Source organism: Vidua chalybeata, chromosome 10 (assembly GCF_026979565.1).
Source record: "Vidua chalybeata isolate OUT-0048 chromosome 10, bVidCha1 merged haplotype, whole genome shotgun sequence".
Classification (NCBI taxonomy): domain Eukaryota; kingdom Metazoa; phylum Chordata; class Aves; order Passeriformes; family Viduidae; genus Vidua; species Vidua chalybeata.
The window spans coordinates 3723629-3742960 of NC_071539.1; the positions used below are offsets into that span (position 1 = coordinate 3723629).

Consider the following 19332-nt stretch of genomic DNA (forward strand, 5'->3'; position numbering starts at 1 on the left):
TTTTGTTCGAAGGCCACAAATACAAAACCAAAATGAAAGTTACAAAAGCTGTTTCAAACACATCTTTTCTATTTAAATACATGTTTGGGGATTTCTTTTCTCTTTGAAGTGAGGAGGTAGAATAATTGTGTGAGGCTTGGGGAGCCATCCTCTGGTGCCTGTGCTTTTCCAAAGTGACAGCTTGCCCCTGTTTCCATCTTAAAGAGGTGTCACTCTGGCACATGGCAGAGGTGTGTGGTTTTTTGCCAAAAAGTTAGGCTCTATCCATAGAAACTGGTTGTGGTAGGAATTAATAGACTTCCCTAATTAAAATTAGGTAAATGGTGAAATGTCATCAGCCAGATGTGGGCAACAGGATCAGTTAGAGAAGGAGCTGTGATTTTAAGAGGACTGTACAAAGAAATTCTGAGAACAGGGAAATCAAGAACTGCACTCCCCAGTGTTGAGAAAGCTGGAAGGAACAAAAAAAAAAATGGGATTTGTAGGTATAAACAGAAAGTCTCAAGGTTATTTGGTGAGTCACTAATTCACTTTATCACCTACTTTGTTCCAAGACCAGCTTTACAATGATCACAGTAATTCCTTACTGGTTGCATCCCCATTTCTGCTTGGTCGTGCCTCCCGCGGCGTCTTCCAGGGCCAGAAGGGCTGTAAGGTGGGAGAGGTGGTGTTGACCCTGTTGATCCTTCTCCTGCACTTCCTGACGGAAGGTTTCCCCTGGCTCCCTTCGCAGCCTGTCCCCACGGGTGGTACGGAGCAAACTGCCTGCAGCGCTGCCTCTGCCACGGCCAGGCCGCCTGTGACCCTGTGAGCGGCGAGTGCCAGTGTCCCCAGGGCTGGACGGGGACAGCCTGTGAGCTGGGTGAGTCCCACCACCCCCCCCACCCCTCCAGCACCTCGGTTCAGTCACCCTGGAAGGGAGTTCGGTTGTGCTGGGGTCCGGTTTGAGATGACCCGGAGGAAAAAGGGTGGAAAACACCAGGTGGGGAGGAGTTAAAAAGAATGGGGTTTAGTGAGAAGTGAGAAGGCTGAGGGGAGACATGATGTTTGTACTTGAACATATCCATGGTGCTGGAAACTTGCTGGGCAGAGGAGAGGAATAAGCTATTCTTTGTCCTTTGGGAACAGGGAAGATAGGTAATGAGCTCCATTTAAGGAGAAAGAAAGAAAGAAAGAAATGCTTAAAGAGGAAAATGGTGTATTTCTAGAGAATTTTCCTAAAGGAGGCTTCAAAATTTCCTTCAATGAAGGTTTTTAGGCCCAGTTTGGATGGCTCATCATATTGCAGAGGCATGAGGGAGTTCCTGCTGGGGTTGCTCCAGCCTGGCCCCCCATCAGCCTCCCCCATCCCGTTTCAGAGTGTGGGGACGGGCAGTTTGGAGAGGGCTGTGAGCAGAACTGCAGCTGCCACCACGGGGTGTGTGACCAGCCCTCAGGGAAGTGCCTCTGCCACGCTGGATGGACCGGGGACCGCTGTGATGTTGGTAAGGGCAGCTCCTTCTGCAAATCCTTCATTTGAACCATCAGCTATTTCTGCCAGTTTTCTGTCTTAAATTTCCAGTATTCTGCAGGCCGGTCAGAATTTATGCACTCTCACCCCATCTCAGACCCACAGGCAGGTCTCTGCCCAACCATGCCCTTGTCCCAATCATTTCATCTCCTCCTACCTCTGTTCCCTGCCTGCTAAGAAAATGAAGGTATTTCTCTACCTTACACACACAAGGAAGAACACAGGAAAGGGAGGGAGTTTTAAGGAGAATTTGCCAGATCAGCCACCTGCTGCTGGGTCTCTGTGGGTCATTGAGGGGAGCTCAGCAAACTGGCCTGTGATGGTTCAGATGTGGCACACGACCCAGACTTGACACAGCTGTTTGGCGTGCTTAGAGCCATCTGAATCCCTGAAACAGGGACTAAATCTCATACACAGGTGACCTAAAACATGCTTTCAGCTCAGCCACTATGGTGCTGTGCTTTTAGCAAGCCACAGGCAGCTTTCTGAGGTCTCCTGAGGCGCTGAGGACTCACAAAGCCTCATCCACAGTTCGACCTGTAAAGCCTTCTCAGTGCCCAGCTCCCTTTCTCTTTGGTCACTTTGCAGGGACCTGGGAAGTGGAAGCAGTTCGTGGGCACAGTTCCCGCTGCTCAAACAGCTGTCCCTGTGTGCAGAGCTGTGTCACAGCAAACAGCATCACCCTCTCCATGGACCCGTCTGGATTTGCACTCCAGGCTGTGACTCAGTCTTTGCAAACTTTCCCGTGCAGACTCACTAGCAGCCAGGGTTAAACACTTCTAATATTTTTAATATATTCACTGATATTTTCTGGCCATGCAGCCTGCTAAATATCCTCCTGAGCAGGAGCTGAGGCAGGGAGGATCCTGGCTGGGGGCCAGTGGAGGCTGCTCCCCAGGCAGCAGGTTGCGGGAAGCAGGACTCTTTTACGACAAACCAATATGATTAAGCAGAAGCCATTAATTGTTTACATTTTACCCTATTTATGCATTCTACAAATTACTGCACATGCTAATTGCACACTTCTTGATTGGTTCTTCTGTCTTGTCCTTGCATTCTGCATGCCCTTCTCAGAGCATGTGACTGGTTACAGTTCAGGTGGTTAACAGCCCTCTGTTATCTCATTCTGGCAGTCTTGGTATTCTGTTTCTCAGCCTCTTCTTTCTCGATTTAGCACAATTCCCGTCTTAGTAACCTTGACAAATTCCTGAGGGCGCTGATAAGAATAACCAGAAGCAGCCTGGCTGGTGCAGACTGCGGCCTAGACCTTGCCAAATGCATTGCTGCAGCAGGTAGAACGTTGCTGTCTCTGCTTGCCCCCAGCCTGCCCCCCGGGATTTTTCGGCAAGCGCTGCGAGGAGCGGTGTGACTGCGCCCACGGCCGGTCCTGCCACCCCCAGAGCGGAGCGTGTCACTGCGAGAGGGGCTGGCGAGGGAGGCACTGTGACAAACGTGAGTGAGGGGAGCAGCTCGGTTTGGGGAGCACGTCCCCCCCAAACCCAGAGCTCTCGGCCGTGGCCGGGTATTTTCACACCCTCGTTCCGCGGGGTCGGGCGGGAGGTGCTCGCAGGGATGGGCGCGTGGAGATTTTGTGGGTTTTTTTGTTAAGGTTGGGTGGGATTAAACGTGTGAGATGGTACTTCTTGTTTGGATGTAGATATTTGTTAGTTTTTATTTATATTATAATTTTACAAACCGTGAGTTTTATAGTATTTTATTTGAATGAATTAAAAACTGAGTTGCATTTTTATTTGTAAGGCTTTTTAAGGATAAACTGTCTAATTAAGAAATTATACTTAAATTATTTTTATTTTTAACTTAATAACCAACCACTTGTCGTTTGTAATGTGCACTTTTTTATCTAATTACATAATACCACCCAACCCATGAAGAAGGTGAAGAAGAAGGACTAGTCTCCACCCTAATACCTCTATCTTGCTTTATATATATTACTATATTCTAAATATATGATTACATATATCATTATATAATAGATATCAATATATATAAAGTATATTTATTCTATATAGATAGATATATATAGATATGGATATAGATATAGATAGATATAGATAGATATAAAAATAGATATAGATATGATAAAAATAGATATATAGATATATAATAGATATATAAATATATCTAAATAATAAAAATAGATATAGATATAAAAATAGATATATCTATATATAGATATATATATTCTATATATTATCTATATATATAGATATATATATTCTATATATACTATATTCTAAATATATTCTACACTATATATTACTGTATTCTAAAACTTTATATCTTAAAACCTTGAACTCTAAGTTTCCCACCCTGTGATATCACACACTTCTATTCAAATTACACGCCCACAATCCCAGCTCCATCATTCCATTCTGCAAGCCTTCTCCGCGGCCTCAGGTCAAGCGCAGCGTTCTCCTGGGGGCCAGTGTGACATTCTCGGTGGGCAGGGTGCCAGCAGGTGGCTTTGTCCCCTGTGCTGGCCCTGACGGGGTGGGTGTCCCCCTGCAGCCTGCCAGCCGGGCCGCCACGGCGCGGGGTGCGCGCGGCGGTGCCGCTGCCCCGCGGGAAGGCCCTGCCACCACCTGACGGGCGCCTGCCGATGTCCCCCGGGATTCGCCGGCCACGGCTGCCACAAGAGTGAGTTCCTCGTCGCAACCTCCCTTCGTCGGCTCGTTCTTTATTGCACTTATTGACTCAGAACGTGGCGATGCGGCGCCTGAAGAGGGAGGAGACAACAACCTGACGGGAGGGAAGATGGCCAAGGGTGGGTTGGCCCTCGCCCAGGTGGTTTGGCCAGCGCTGAGCTCTGTGCCAGCGCAGTTTGGGCTGCTGGGGTTTGCCCTCTCTGTGTTTGCAGCTCTTGGGCTGGCGGGGAGCAGCCAGGGGCTGAACTGGACACAAAGAGGCTGAGGATGTGCCAGTGGAGCCCTGCCCTGCTCACAGCCAGTAAAGCAGCAGCTCAGCTTCTGTTGGCCTTGTCCCTGTGCTAGGCTATCTATTCCTGCTCTCAGACCTCATGGAAAGGACATTTTCTGCTTTCTTAGCATGGAGTTTGGTCCCCCAGAGCTGTCGTAGGAAGCAGGCTCCTGCTCTGACCCCAGCTGCAGCACCCTGATTTTGTTCCTCCCTACAAAACTTTGCCTGAGCCCTGTTTTAGCCAAAGGAGAACCAGCAATAAATAAGAATTGAAAGGACTGACATCAGTGTCCATTATCCCCCACCAGAGGACTCTAAATGCTGACCCACAACCAGGGTAGCTTAATGGAAATGAGATGTAAGAATTAAATGTGGAAGGTCCAAAACCTCTAGGCAATGTGGCTGTCAGCAGGCAGAATGAAACCTGTTGATGTTGATGTTTCAGCAGCTTTGCAAGTTTAAACTCTCTGCAAAAGGTAGAATGTCTTTATCCACACGCCTGGTCCCTTGGGAATTATACTGTTATTTTAGTCAATTTCACCTGACATTTCCCTATGATTTTTTTTCTAGTGACAAGAAAATTGTATCTGGCCCTTGACAGTTGGGCACAAATTGACTGAACAAAACAAAATCAAGCGTTCAAGTAACCCCCAAGTAAATGTAATAAATCCAAAGTCCCGGAGGAGAGCGTCATTCCGTAGGCAGGGATTTTATTTAATAAATTTCAGCCCGCTCTTTTTTTGAGCGCTGTATTTACCAAGACAAATTTAATTTATTGGTTTGCATTTCTTCTTCCCAAAGCTTGTCCAGTGGGCACGTATGGGCAGGACTGTCACGGAGTGTGCCAGTGCTCTGAGAATCAGGAATGTCACCCTGTCACCGGCCACTGCTCCTGCAGCCCGGGCTACCATGGGGCCCACTGCCACCTCCGTGAGTATTTTTGGGGGTTGCTGCCTTTCTGACAGAGAACTGAGTCTTGCAGGAGCATCTGCTGAAGCTTTGGGTTCATCTGTGTCATTGCAGTGGTGACTGAGAGAAGTAGAGCCTAATTTTAGTATAAAAGTTATAATATTACAAATAAGTTACAGTATAGGAAGTAAGCATAGGGTGGGTTAATTTACACTAAAGAAAAGTAGTTGTATTATTGCAAGGAATTAATTTTAATTTTTTTAAATTAAATAAAAATCCTAAAAAAAATAATAATGTTAGTTCAATAATGTAATTAATTCAATCCTTCAAATTAATTTTGAAACCCACCAGATTTACCAGCTAAATTCTTTCCAGTCTCATGCCACGTTAAAGAATGTAAAGATATTCTCTGCTTTGCATCTCTCAGCTACACCTGGATTTTGTGCAGCTCTCTCATTTCCAAATACCAAGTCCAAAATACTTCCCGAAATCTCTGCGTGCTCAAGTAAGGACAAATGGTTATGAGAAAACAACAAGCTGAAATTGGCAATAAATCCAAGTGATTCATAAAGTCCTTTCAGTTACAGAGCCTTCTGAGGAACAATCAAATTAAACCAACTGTTACTCTGGATTGAAAAATGGTGACTAGTGTAGAGGACAAAATGCCAATTGGCCCAATGCTCCATCATAAAAAATATTCCCAGATCCACATGGCTCATGCCGGTATTTTAGGACATCTGTAAAGTTGTTTTTGGTGGAATGTGGCAATTGATAAGAAACATATACCAAAGCAGCCAATAAAGGAGACAGTTAATTACCTTTTTATTTACAACTTTAATTTTGGTTTTATTCCACGGCTTGTAATAGTATCATTTAGAGGAGAAAAAAAGGGAAAAAAAGAAAAAGCTGTTGTCTTTCTTGCTCAGTTTTTCTGTCTTTGGTGAGTGCTGATTTCCCTTTCGTGGGAATCCAGCACAGCTCTGTTTGGCTTAATTGCCTTTTGGGGTGACAGTCTGGATACAAAAGCCAGCTGTCACATGCACAGCTCTAGAAAGGGTTAAAACACTGTTTTATTCCTTGAGCAGAAATAGGAGAAAGACTCGCTTTGGAGATGGGCCTTTGTATTGCCATCACGTCATCACAAGTTATTCTTCAAAATATAAATTATACATAAAATACAAAGGATTGATTCTGTCCTCCTCTGTGCATCAGTTTTTGCTGTAAGTGAGATCGAAATCTGGCCTTCAGCACTGGGGCTGGAGCCATCTGGATCCATTATACATTAGATTGTAATAAATGTTGTAGGAGAGCAGTAGTGGAGATCAACTATTTAACAGGAGCATTTTAAATTACTTAATCATGGTCAGCCTATTACCTTTATGTAGCAATTTCTCAGTAGTCAATAGCTGTGTGTGTATAGCACTAAATCTCTAGAGTAAATGTCCTCAAACTTACTTAGATACTTCAGGTTTTATTTCAGAATTTTAAAATTTAAAGCTTAAACAATTACACTGAAGTTCTGATAAAAAAGGATATAAAAAGACTCATTGCAAAATAAAATTAGTTTTGTTGCATTTGGGTGGATTTTTGCCATGGATTTCTGTGTAGCTGGGATTAAACCTAAAGCGTATGAGATTTGAGATTTCATGGTGTTTTATACTCTGAGATTCCAAAAATGTACAGCAAATTCTTAAACACGGGTTTGTTAGATATTTATTGGAGAAATAATGAAATTATGGAAGTTCACAGAAAGATACTCATCTATGCTGGTTTTGCTCCTATTGTCCCCTGTGCCACTCGTAGGCAGACACAAAAAATAGAAGGAAAACAGTTAATTGTGGGTTATTTTAAGTTCAGGTCAGTGGAGGGAGACATTGTGGGCCTGATTCTGAAATGACCGACTGAAAACCAAGGATGGCTTACATGATTTTGGTGGGAATACTCCAAGTTCCTGCTGTCCTCCCTGCAGGGAAGGCTGGGGCTGCTCCAGGGTGAAGAAGCTCTCGATGGAATATTAAACCAGCACAGGGAGCCGCTCCCAAACGGGCTCTGGTCCAGTCAACATGTGGCTGGATGCTGCTGGAAACAGTTTCTGGCAACTGTTGCTGTATTTATGAAAAAAGGGTCAAGAAAGTATCTATAAAAGGTGTAGTTGGCTGGGAAGTCAAATTTCCAGGAGCCAAGAGCAACGGGGCTTTCATGTTCACAAATTTTGGAGTGAGGAGCTTAAAAAGTCTCTTGGCATGGTGTAGAGGAAGCAGACAAACTAGAAACAAGGTTCCCATCACTTGTCTGTAACTTGGTGGATGGGCAGATCTACTTGTTAAAAGGAGTAAAAAGCAGTAAGTGGTGGTGAAATTGTTTTTTTTTTTTTAAAAAAAAAAAAAAAAAAAAAAAAAAAAAAAAAAAAACCAACATGGTATGTTTCTGTGACATTGACTGGGTTGGGAGTACCCAGAGCCAGAAAGATCTCAACAGCTTCACCTTCAAGCTGTAGGTGACAGGATGTGTCAGAAGGGATTATTTGACAATGTGATTTAACAGCATTGGTCAGAAAAGCCTCAGTGTGTGTGCAATTGCTATGGAAAGATTTAGGAGCTCTTGGTCATGACAAACCCACTCAAAGCAGAAGGAAAATCAGGAAATGAGGTGGAAATCTGGCTGCCACTCTTTTGTTCGCAGAAAAAAACGTAAGTCAGAGGCACAGGAAGCTGTTAAATTAGAAAATGTCTTTATGAGATAACTGGTGGTGCAAGAATAGCCCTCTTTGCAAAGGCAGAGCCTACTGAAATGGTGGGACGTGGTGCAAATTGCCCTCATTATCTGCATCAAAATTCTTCTGCAAAGTACTAACAGATGAGGTGGCCTTGTTATTGAGCATGTGCAAGGTGCAGCAGCTGAACATGCCCAGCATGTGCTGCTCCTTCTTGAGCCAAAATACAGGAAATACTGCAGGGACAAAGAATTTGGGAAGGAGGGAATTACTGCATCCCGTTCAGTAATGGAGCAACTACTGCTAGCCTTGAGCTAAGGAATGGCTCTGAAAGCTTTGTCAGGGAGAAGCAGCATCCTTTGGAGTCTGGGAGACAGAATTTTTAAAAAAAGGAGAAAATCCAGATTACCAAAAGGAAAAGAAGGAGGAAAGGTGAAACTCACATAGAATAATTAAATCATTGAATCTGGCTGAGTCCTTGACTTCAAGTCTTGGTGGGAATGAAGGGGGTGTTGCAGGGCTCACTCCTTGATGCCAGGGCTTGCACGTGAAACAGATTTTGCATCCCTGGCAGATGGAAACACTGATGACAGAGCATTCATTGAGAAGAATCTGTGTTTGAGAAGGGCTGGGGAGAGTATCTGCACATTATAAAAGTGTATCTGCTTAGCCCTGATGATCTGCTATCCTGGTTTGAGCAGAAGCCAACGTTCAGTTTTATTTTAAAAGGCACCCCTTCAAAGCTTCCCCATAAACTCTCCCTCACTACTGAATAGTTCAGAAAAGCCAGAGATTTCTCCAGCCACTCAGGCCCTGCTTTTGTGCCTTTAGGAAAGACAGAATACATCAAGTTATTTATGCACAGATTGCAAGGGATCTGTTGCTTGGAAACGTGAGCAAATATATTTTCAACCAGGGTTCTAAAGTAGCCACAGACTTTCCTTCTGCCAGGGAAGAGAAGGAAGGGGTGAGCAAAGAAATGACATTTGGGGGTAGTAGCACAAGTGGAACTGGTGGATGATGATCATGCTGCTCGAGCACCAGCTACTCCTTTTTCCAGTACACTGGGAAATTAGGAGAATAACCTGCATCTCCAGAGTTCAGAGGTGGCACACTGGAGGTTCAGTGGTGCCCATGGCCAGCAGCTCTGCCCAGCTCTTCCCCTCAGTTCCAGCCTCCATCACTAAAGATCATCCAGAAGATGTAAACTAAGTATGGCAAATGCATTTACATCTTCCTGATATTTTTATTCTCCTTGAACATTAGCTGTCCAAAAAAGAAACCAGAAATCCTCACTACCAGCTGGAAAACCTCTCCATCTGTTTGTTGCCATGTAACACTGGCAGAGCAATCCATCCAGGTGTAGTGATTCTTGTGGTTCTTACAAAATACAGCTGATATTTTTTTTTCCTCAGAGAATTTTCTGGCTTTGCATTTAAATAATGTTCCTCCCGTATCTATGTTCTGAGGAGGTGTCTTCTGAAACTCTGCGTTGCTGTCATGTGCACATTTTCATGGTCTTCCATCCACAGGGTAGGAAGAGAAGTTAAAGCTCATCCAGTTCCACTATCTCAGGCTCCAAGCCCTGTCCAACCTGGCCTTGGACATTTCCAGGGATGGAGAATCCACAGCCTCTCAGGACAACCACTAACAATGCCAGCTCCAGTTTGCAGGGAAGGAATAGATTATAAAGGAAACAAACTTGCTCCAAGTTACACATTTTAAGAAGACGTGACCTACCCTACATCCATAAAACAGCTGCTAAAAGAGGCAGAAATGGCTCACAGCTTCTCACTGACTTGGACAAACCAAGTGGCTGCTGCCCAAAGGAAGAGGGAGAATGACCCCATCTCTCCTGTGTAGGAGGGGAAGAGGGAATACATTCATTTGGAGGAGAAACCCCAAGAGGAAAACCTCTGTAGAATGAGGCTTGCTTTTCTTGCTACTGTCACATAAGGGGAATGGGAGAGCACAGAGCCAGGAGCAGCAGCACTCAGTCCAGCTCTCCAGCATTTGACATTGCAATCAGTGCTGTCCCAAGGGCATGTTGTCCAAAGGAGCCATCTGCTCCTCAATGACTACTACTGGCCCTCTGGAAGTGAATAACATTAGAAAATGAAAATCAAACTTTGACTGAAAGCAACAAAGTGCTTAAGACATGAAATGTAACAGGCCCAGTAGCAACCTAACCTAATTGCTGGGTATGTTTTCTTTTAAAACAGGGTGTCCAGAAGGTACTTATGGTTCAAACTGCCAAAATCCCTGTAAATGCATGAACGGAGGCCACTGTGACCCCGTGTCGGGAACTTGTGATTGCGCTCCCGGATTCATCGGAGCCAACTGCAGCAAAAGTAAGCCAACATTCATGTTCTGCTTCTGTCAAAACACAGCAAAGAGAATCATTTGCATAAGAGCTTGTCTGAAGAAAAACAGACAGATCCCAGCTACCTCTTCCTTGAATTGTAAATCAGGATTCCAGCTTTGTAAAAAAATCTCTTGCAAAATATTTTCCCTCACTGCTGCATGCATAGAAGCAAGGACGCTTACCCCAGGATTGCAACCTGCTTGCCCAAGTTTATTTCTAGAGCCAGCTCAGCATGAATTGCTCAAGTTCCTTCTTCCTGTCCAAAATTTCGAGGTTGAGAAATTATCTCAATATTTTGCTTCACGCTATGGTGCCATTAGTTTCAATAAATGGGAAAAAGATCAAGTTTTGTCATGGCAAAACTGGTAAAGACTCCATGGCAACCCTACTGTTACTTCTCTGTTTCAGAGCTAAATGGTGTGGCTGAATTTCTGTGCTGCTTCCAAAGCTCAGGTGTCTGTGAAGTTCTCTTCAGTTTTTTCACAGAAAGGCAATGTTTGAATGTTTGGTTGCCCATAGCTTTGCTCTTCATTGTTGGGTAGCATCAATATTATGGAAGGATGTTTTAAGGTTGAAGGATGAGCAGCTGATATTTCAGTTCTACATTCACTCTTCTGATAGGAAGGACAGTAAATATTCCATGTGAAATCGTGGGTTATTTTATAATCACAAGTAGTCTCACAAGGTAAAGCAGTCGTGTCTTTGGGTGGGTTTTGGCTTCATGGTTGATGCTTGAAGTGCATTAGGGGGAATAAAAACAAAGCCAGCTCTTCCCCTAAGACTGTGGCTGTGTTAAAAATGAAAACTGCCATTGGATCCTCTGGGTGTTTAACAAATCCTGTGTTCCCTTCAGCCTGCCCTGAGAGCCGGTATGGGAAGGACTGTGCCCAGCTCTGTGCCTGTGGCAAAGGCCAGTGTGACCCACGGACTGGCGAGTGCACCTGTGCCCCCGGCCACACGGGCCCTGCCTGTCAGCAAGGTAACAAAGCAGGACCCAGGTCACCTCGCCAGTGGGTGACACACTTAAAATACCCAGCAAATAAACTCAGTGCCAGACATTGTTCACAGCCACGCTGCCCAGGGCCGTTGCTGATAAGGCTGAGGTTTGGGGCGCTCAGCCTCTGTCCCTCCCTGCTCCATCACCCAGCCTAATCCTGCCCACACCTTCCTGCCACCCTCGGTGCCAGGGCGCTGGCTTCTCCAGGAAGCTGAGGGGCTATGTCAGGAGAGAGTGTTTGGGTGAAACTGATAATAATCATGGAGTAGTGTCCCACCACCCTAGGGAGACCCTAATCCCTAATCACTCGGGATGCATGTGGGGAGCATGTGTTTGTATTTATTCCCTGTCACCTTCATCCTTTGCTTGGGGTGCTAATTTTTGGGTTTTTTCAAACTTTGTTAATTCTCTGTAGTGTGTCCCCAGGGACAATATGGCCCCAACTGCCACCTGACGTGTACCTGTCAGAACGGTGGCATCTGTGACCACGTGGATGGCAACTGCACCTGTGGGCTCGGCTGGACAGGAAGATCCTGTGAGGAAGGTGATTTCCTGCTTTGGTGGCAGTGGATTTGTGCACTCAGGCTGGGGTTTGCAGTGTCCCCAGACACCCAGAGACAAGGACAGTTTCAGAAATGTCCCTAGTTGGAGCTTCAGGTCTTTTTTCAAAGGCAGTTTCCTCCTAAGTCCTGCTCATGAATTCCCTTACACACTCCTTATTTCTTCTACACACTCCTTATTTCTTCTTCTTCTTCTCCAGTCCAGCTTTTGTGTTCTTTGTCCATAGGAATGCTGGGTTTTGTCTTCTTCCATGTGATCCTCAGAGCAGGAGAAGCCTATGTCTTCCTCCTCACTGGCTGTGTTCTCTTTCATTTGACTCTGGACTGGAGTTGAGCTTCCCATGTGTAGACTTCCCAGATGTTCTGACAACATCTGTCCAAAGCAATTGAGATTGTCCTGCTCTCTCACCCTTACTTCTCCATGACACCTGTCCCTTGTGCAAGACAAAACACACTAACAGAATAAGCTCATATCCTACTCCAGAATCTCTCCTGTCAGCCCAGTCTTCCCACAACTGTCCTGTCCATCTCCCAAAAACCATTCTGCATTTCTCTGTTCCTATTTTTCTCTGTAGGTAAGAGATATCCGTATAGTTACGGACTTGAATGTTCAAGTGTTCAGGAAACCACAAGTTTGCTGCTATGAAATACAAGTAAATAATTCTAAGTACACATTCAAGATAAATGTCTCATTAAATCATAACTGCAATGGTTCAAGCTCCCCAACACCCTCCCAGGCTCTGATTTACAGCACTTCTGTCCCTGACATCTGTAGAATATTCACCTCAAACTCCGTATGTATCTACACCAAGAACTGGTTGTTACAGGGGAGCATCCCTATATAAAAGTGTCATCCAGAAGTGACACTTTTTAGCAGCATTCTGAGATGCAGTTGTTCCACTCTGCATCTGAGGAGACTCAGAGCCCCGCCGTGCATCTGTGTGCAGAGGAGGAGCGGGGAGGAAAGGAAAGATGCAGCTACTCACAGTGTGAGTGCTGTGAGGATTCAGTGGGCACTGAATGTCCTCTGGGCACAGGCTCTAAAACATTTGCAGTTAACCAATACCCGGCTGACCTTGAAAAGGCTATTTGTGTTTATCTCCATTTGCCTGTTCCTGGAGATCTCTGTAGTCACCCACAGGTTGAGTTGGGGCTGCCAAGCCTCAGCAGGGTGGTGCAGGTGTCCCCACATGGAGTAGTGGATTGTGGGTGTATCTCACAGATAAAACATCTCTGGAGTGGAGCACAGGGAGCAAACATGCACACATTGTATAAGGAACTGTGTGCTGCATCACTAGAGAGAGCTTCACTGTTTATCTTTTGACAGAGGGAGTGAAATTATTGGAAAATTGAGTCTTGATCTCCACAGCAGTGTGGGTTTGAGTGTGTTGTGACTGGAAATCAAAGACAGCTAATCAGGCATCCTTTTAATAGAGATTAGATATGATGTTCCTGGAAGATCCTGTCTGGCATTTGCAGGGTTTTCAATCTGATTATTTGGACGGCCACGCTCGTTTAAGTTCGTCTGCCCAGATTCAAATTATCCCAGCAGTGGGAAGTTAACTTATTCAGAGATGCTGCTGAGGTTAATTATATTGGCACAGACCCTTCTGCATGACTTGGCTTTCAGTAATTTGAGACGTGTTTAGTTCTGTAAAAGCAGATAGCTCATTATACATGGACAGACTGTTGCTACGTGTGAAAAAGATCCTCCTGGTTTTATTAGGAATTTGAATAGTGTGGATTCCAATGATAACACAGAGGAGGAAAAGCTTCATGTTTTCTTTCACACTTTTTAAGTGCCTAAAAGAAAATATTGCTGTAGATAAAGAAAGAAAAAAAGAAAATCTAATTTATGCCATTCACTACAAGGCTTTACAACACGTGGTGTGGGTTCAGCATCGAGTCTGTGAAGAGAGAAATTGAAAAAGGCAGACTGTTAAAACTGAGGAAATAACATAAAAGATTTCTCACCGAAGTATGCAAATGCATCATAGTTGTGCAGAAATCCTGTGCCTTCATAACAAATATTCTTTGGTCTGCAAACTATTCCCTGGGTATCATCTCTTGGCAATGCAATCTGTCACATACGGGTGAGGGCAGTACGGGTGAGGGCAGTGATTGCTTGCTTGATTGTTTGTCTGTTTTTCTGTCCATGTCCTGCCCAGCAGAGTGCCTCCCAGGAAAGTATGGGGCTGGCTGCTCCTTGGACTGCCTGTGCCAGCACAATGGCACCTGTGACAGGTTCACAGGCTGCTGCAGGTGCCCCGAGGGTTTCTACGGCCACTCCTGTGAGCACAGTAAGTGGAGGCCCTTGGGGTAATTGTCACGGGTTTGGGGCTTCAGAGGAGTCAAGAAACACCTCACTGGTTCAGTTAAAATTTTGGGGATGTCCCAGATCATCCAGCTCCTTCCAGATCTTGCAAGTCTCTGGTGATGGGTGGTACAGGTTTAAAAGCCCATGGCATTAGCAGACTTAAGGATAAATATCATTTTTTGTTGGCTGCCAGGGAATGTCACAGAGAATACAGAGGATTTTAATGGTGTGTGTGTGATTTTCTCCATGAGCCTTCTTCATTTTAATTTTTCAGGGTGCCCTCTGGGATTTTATGGGCTGGGCTGTCTTCAGGCCTGTGCCTGTAAAAATGGAGCGAGCTGTGATGCAGTGACAGGACAGTGCCTTTGTCCTTTGGGTTATCATGGTCTCCACTGTGAAAAAGGTACTGGTACACCTCTGATGAGAAAGAAAAAACAAAAAGGAAAAGAAAAAACAACCAGAAAAAAACCCAAACATCAAAAAAAAAAAAAAAGCCAAAAGCAGAACTCAAAAAACCTCATATAATTACTGAAATATTTGTTGGGAGCCACTTCTTCCATATTTTGAGCTTAATGAATATCCTGAAACACTGAATTTGGGACAGATTTCCTGTTATACAGCCGGGTGTTCCCATTCCCTTATAAATTAACTAATCTGGTTCCAATTAATACAGTGAAAGTCCTGGTCTCTGTGATGTCTTGCAGCAATGAGTTCCACATGCCATTTATTAAAAATAAGTCCCTTTTACTGATTCTAAATTTGCTTCTAAAACTCCAAATAAGATTATTAAATAGGTGCATGTCAAACCTGTTGAGTGCTACGGAGGGCTCTTCTAGAGAGTTCTAATTAAAAATAAAAATAAGTGCCAGCTACACTTCTGGGACAGATTTACAGATACCTTTGAGAAGTTAGATTAGACAACCCCAACAGAAGGAGAGCTCATATAAATATTGTGCTCATTCCACTATGTTTGATTTCTTCATTAAGCTTGGCATTTACACTGATTTCATTTATGAGCTTTCCCCTGAGACATCCTGGGAAAACTCTGGGTTTGATGTACATCTTGCCACTCAGATGTGCATCTAAAGGGTTCTCTTGCTGTCAGGCTGTGCCAGGGGCTGGTTTGGCGAGGGGTGCCAGCATCAGTGTGACTGTGGAGATGCTCCTTGTGATCCAGAGACTGGGAAGTGCCTTTGCCCACCTGGGAAGACTGGAGACAAGTGTGACATTGGTAAGGGCAATATTTTTAAGGGTTGGACTGTGTATTGTTATACCACTCTGACCTGTTGGCTTTGGAATAACTGTAAAAGGACATTTGCTGGTTTTCAAGAACACATTGTTTGTAGAAAATTGCTCTTCGTGGTTATTAACACCTTTATCAGCAGGCTTGTACCTCTTGATTTAATCAATATTTAAGTTGATATCCTGATAGGAAAACTGCTCATGGGTCAGCTGTAAAATGTCATTTGCCTTGAGTTTTGGAGAACACAGGCTGGGGAAGAATAGACCAAGAAGTTTTGCAAAGGTAGTGGGGAAGACTCCAGAGGCTGCAGTTGGGCACCAAGGGCTCCAATTGCTGCGTGTGTTGTCACACTGACATTTGTGACCCTCTTCAGACCAGTGAAAAAGTATGTCCAGCTCTGGATTTGCTTCCCCTGGAAGCAGGATGGAATCCCCACCGATGAGGGTAGTGGAGCTGCAGCAGCTGTGCTTGCCCCTGGCCTTCAGCAGCAGCCCAGGAACTTTTAACCCAAATGTAATTCCCTCCTTTGCAGCACAGGCACTTGGGCTGTGTGTTGGCCCACAGGAGCAGAATTCTTCTGTAACAAGGATATAAAAATAGGTGGGAAATTTTTCCTGTAGGTGAAAGCAGCCCCACTGCTGTACCCTGCTGGGGCTGGGTGCAGGGTTGAGAGGCAGCAGTGGCAGATTCCTGAGCCAGTCTCTGGTCACAGCTGTGACTCTGATCAGAGTTCAGGCCCAGGTTGGACAGGGCTTGGAGCAGCCTGGTCTGGTGAAAAGTGTCCCATGCCTGTGGCTGGAACCACATGGGTTTAAAGGTCCCTTCTAGCCCAAGCTATTCTAGGATTCTGTGATTATGATGGAGCAGTTTTAGGGTAATCACTGGAGTAAAAGGAATTGCAGTGGTTTAACTGAGTGTAAGAAAACATTTGTGGTCCCAGTGCTGTGACAAACAAGATAAAAGGAGTGAACATCCATGTGCTACTGTAGAGCTTCACCAGGAACCAAAATCCTCCTGAGCCCCTGGAGCAGAGGGGGAATTTTTTTTCCCTTTTTGTTCTAGGATGGGGCAGAAATATATTCAAGCAAGCTGTTATTAATACAAATTGCTGTGAGCTTAAGCATTAGTGCAACTTGCAAAACTAAAATGGAAAAACATCTGATTCCCTCTGTGCAGTGTCCTGTGGTCAGGAAATGAAGCTCCCAGTCTGCAGCACTGTTCCAGTGGGAACGTGAGCCACCCTCAGTGCCCACACAGCCCAGGTGTCCCTGGGCCTTTCCAGTAAAATTTTAGGCAGAAGTGGAACGCAAGGGGGAAGTTCAGCACCAAAAATGGGAATTGAGGTTTTCTTCCTCACAAACTCTGCGAGTCATTTTTATTTTTCTTAAATCAGCTAGGGTAGCCCCCATCCACGAAAAGCTGTTATGGGGTAGGTTTTATTTGCATTTTTATTTTCAATTAGGCTCAGTTCATCTGTGTTATAACTGTGAGCAGCTGTGACTGTGCAGCAGCCATAAAGATAAAAGGCCTGATTTTAATTTGAACTCTGGTAAAGCACCCATTAAACAGGCAAAATGTTAATTAAAAAAAAAAAAAAAAGGGAGAGAGAATATAACAGACTTTTATGGTCGTTCTTTTTCTGTAGTAAATTAACATTGCAGACTTTCAAACAGATGTCTTAAATACACATTGTTATTAACATGAAAATGTGGTATTACATAAATTAAAATCAGGTCCAGAGGTGTTTGGGGAGACCTTTTCTCATAACATTTCCTAATTGAAAAGGCCAAGCTGGGAGCGCACGGGGCGAGTTCTCCCACGTGCTGGGGCTGCAGCTGACACAGGGCTCAGCAGGACTTTATTTACCCGAGGGTGCTCGTGGGAGAAGGCAAATTCCCTCGTTAGAGGGTTTTTCAGTGAGGTGAGGGAGAGAGGTCCATTGTTTGCTGTGTATTTCACACTCTGCCATGTGACCTGCTCACTTTCCTTTCCTGCCTGTCCTCTGATGCATAAAAAGTTGAAGCGAGCATTTACCAGCCTAGGTATGAAATGTATTTGCATTTGGAAAGTGAGATTTTTTTTTTTTTTTTTTTTTGGTGAGTTTAATTTGCCAGGATGCAGCAGAATTGTGCAATCAGAGCAAGACATGAGTATCTATAAAATGGATTAATTCTCAGTGTCACACTCTGTGAGGGAAAGCTCTTGGCCAGCACGTACTGACAGCCCAGCCATGCAGGAGAGACAGGGGAAGGAGAAAGTGTGGATCCAGGACGCTGACAGCAACTTTCCTGAGCCGATCCCAAGATGTTCTCTGTTGGGCTGTCAACCCCTGTTTTTAGTAATGATTTCCATTCTGGGAACCTCTTCAGGACAGCTGGGCTGCAGCTTGGGCAGAGCATGTGGCAGACGAAACTCGACGACTGCCGCGCTCTCCCAAATGTCACGTCTGAATGTGAGCAGACGTAGGTGTCTGAGCAGCTTCCTGATCCCACAGAAGGGGGAGGCTGCCAGGAGTGTTCACCCTGTCCCAAACCCTCCTGTCCTTGCAGGGTGCAGGCCAGACAGGTACGGCCCCGGCTGCTCCCTGCGGTGCCAGTGCGCCGGCAGATCCCGCTGCAATCCCCACAACGGGAACTGCGCCTGCCCGAGCTCCTGGATGGGGCCAACCTGCAGAGAAGGTAACCAGGCCGGGGGTGCAGCCTTTCCTGGTGGCATAAAACACCTCTGGCCCATGCTGGTGGTCGGTTTGGATGGGAGGGTCAACCCCTTGGACTGTTTGGATAATTTCTCCTCTTAATGAACTGGAGTATGGAGGGAGTTTCCTCTCAGCTGTAGTGTAATCACAATTCCTCTTTTAGTTTAGGGAAAACTTTGGGAACCTTCTGATTTGGAGGTGTTTTATAGTTTTGCCTGCTCTCTGCCTCTGTGAGGAGGCCGCTGTAACTCCCTCCTCTACCTTCTTTTCAAGGCTACCATTTATTGAATTATTTAAGTGTAAATTGTATAATCTATATAATATTTCAGTATTAGGTTATATGGACCTGAAACCATGTTTCTACTTAATTCTCTAGGTGGCCCTCCAAAGCTTCCTTTTTATGAAGAACAAGCTCAAGAAAGAGGGAGTATTTTTCCAAGAGCTCTACAACAGTAACATTTGGACTAATAAATGAACTGTTTTATATGCACAGACGGTATTTGAATTTGGATATGAAAACAGTTATTCAATTCAGCTTGAATTGTACTGAAGTATTCACACTTCTTATGGAAGACTACAGAGGCCATTTAGTAGCTGGATCCTTTTAAAGAGTTGAATCTGTTTCATGTGCTCATTCCTAGCCTCTTGCCCTCCATTAATCTACTCTGGACATTCTTTCTGGTATTAATATAATACATTGCTTGAAAGCCTGGACATGTTTTTAATCAGACCAGCTCCAAAGAGTATCAGGATAAGCAGCATGTAACACATCACCATGGAATGAGCCACACTCCTTATCAGGGACTTTCTAAACCCACTTGACAACCAGCACCAAGTTTGACGAGTATTCCACAGATTATTTCTCTACAGATTCATTGCACAGAAACTAGAGGGATTCATCAAGTTAATTCCTCTTTGAATAAAACTGTGTGTTCTGGAGAAGCATGCAGTATAATTTTGAACTTGCAGCTGAAGAAGAATCTGCTACAATCCGACAAGGGTCCTCAATACATTGTTAATTTATTTAAGAGCATCTTCTGCATTCCTGGTGTGGTTTGACTGATTGGAAGGTCTCTGTCTGAATCT

The 19332-nt window shown here is 44.7% G+C and overlaps 1 protein-coding gene across 1 annotated transcript in view; it reads left to right on the plus strand.

Annotated features, from left to right (window-relative positions):
• LOC128792900 (multiple epidermal growth factor-like domains protein 6) overlaps positions 1-18702 on the plus strand; it is a 188200-nt gene extending 169498 nt beyond the window's left edge. Inside the window, exons 26-38 of the mRNA XM_053951790.1 lie at positions 734-862; positions 1359-1484; positions 2834-2962; positions 4040-4168; positions 5249-5377; positions 10292-10420; positions 11288-11413; positions 11847-11975; positions 14163-14291; positions 14583-14711; positions 15414-15539; positions 18101-18229; positions 18623-18702. Of these exons, the coding sequence (XP_053807765.1) occupies positions 734-862; positions 1359-1484; positions 2834-2962; positions 4040-4168; positions 5249-5377; positions 10292-10420; positions 11288-11413; positions 11847-11975; positions 14163-14291; positions 14583-14711; positions 15414-15539; positions 18101-18229; positions 18623-18702 (1619 nt within the window). The remainder of the gene's footprint in view (positions 1-733; positions 863-1358; positions 1485-2833; positions 2963-4039; positions 4169-5248; positions 5378-10291; positions 10421-11287; positions 11414-11846; positions 11976-14162; positions 14292-14582; positions 14712-15413; positions 15540-18100; positions 18230-18622) is intronic.
• Positions 18703-19332: the final 630 nt, after the last annotated feature.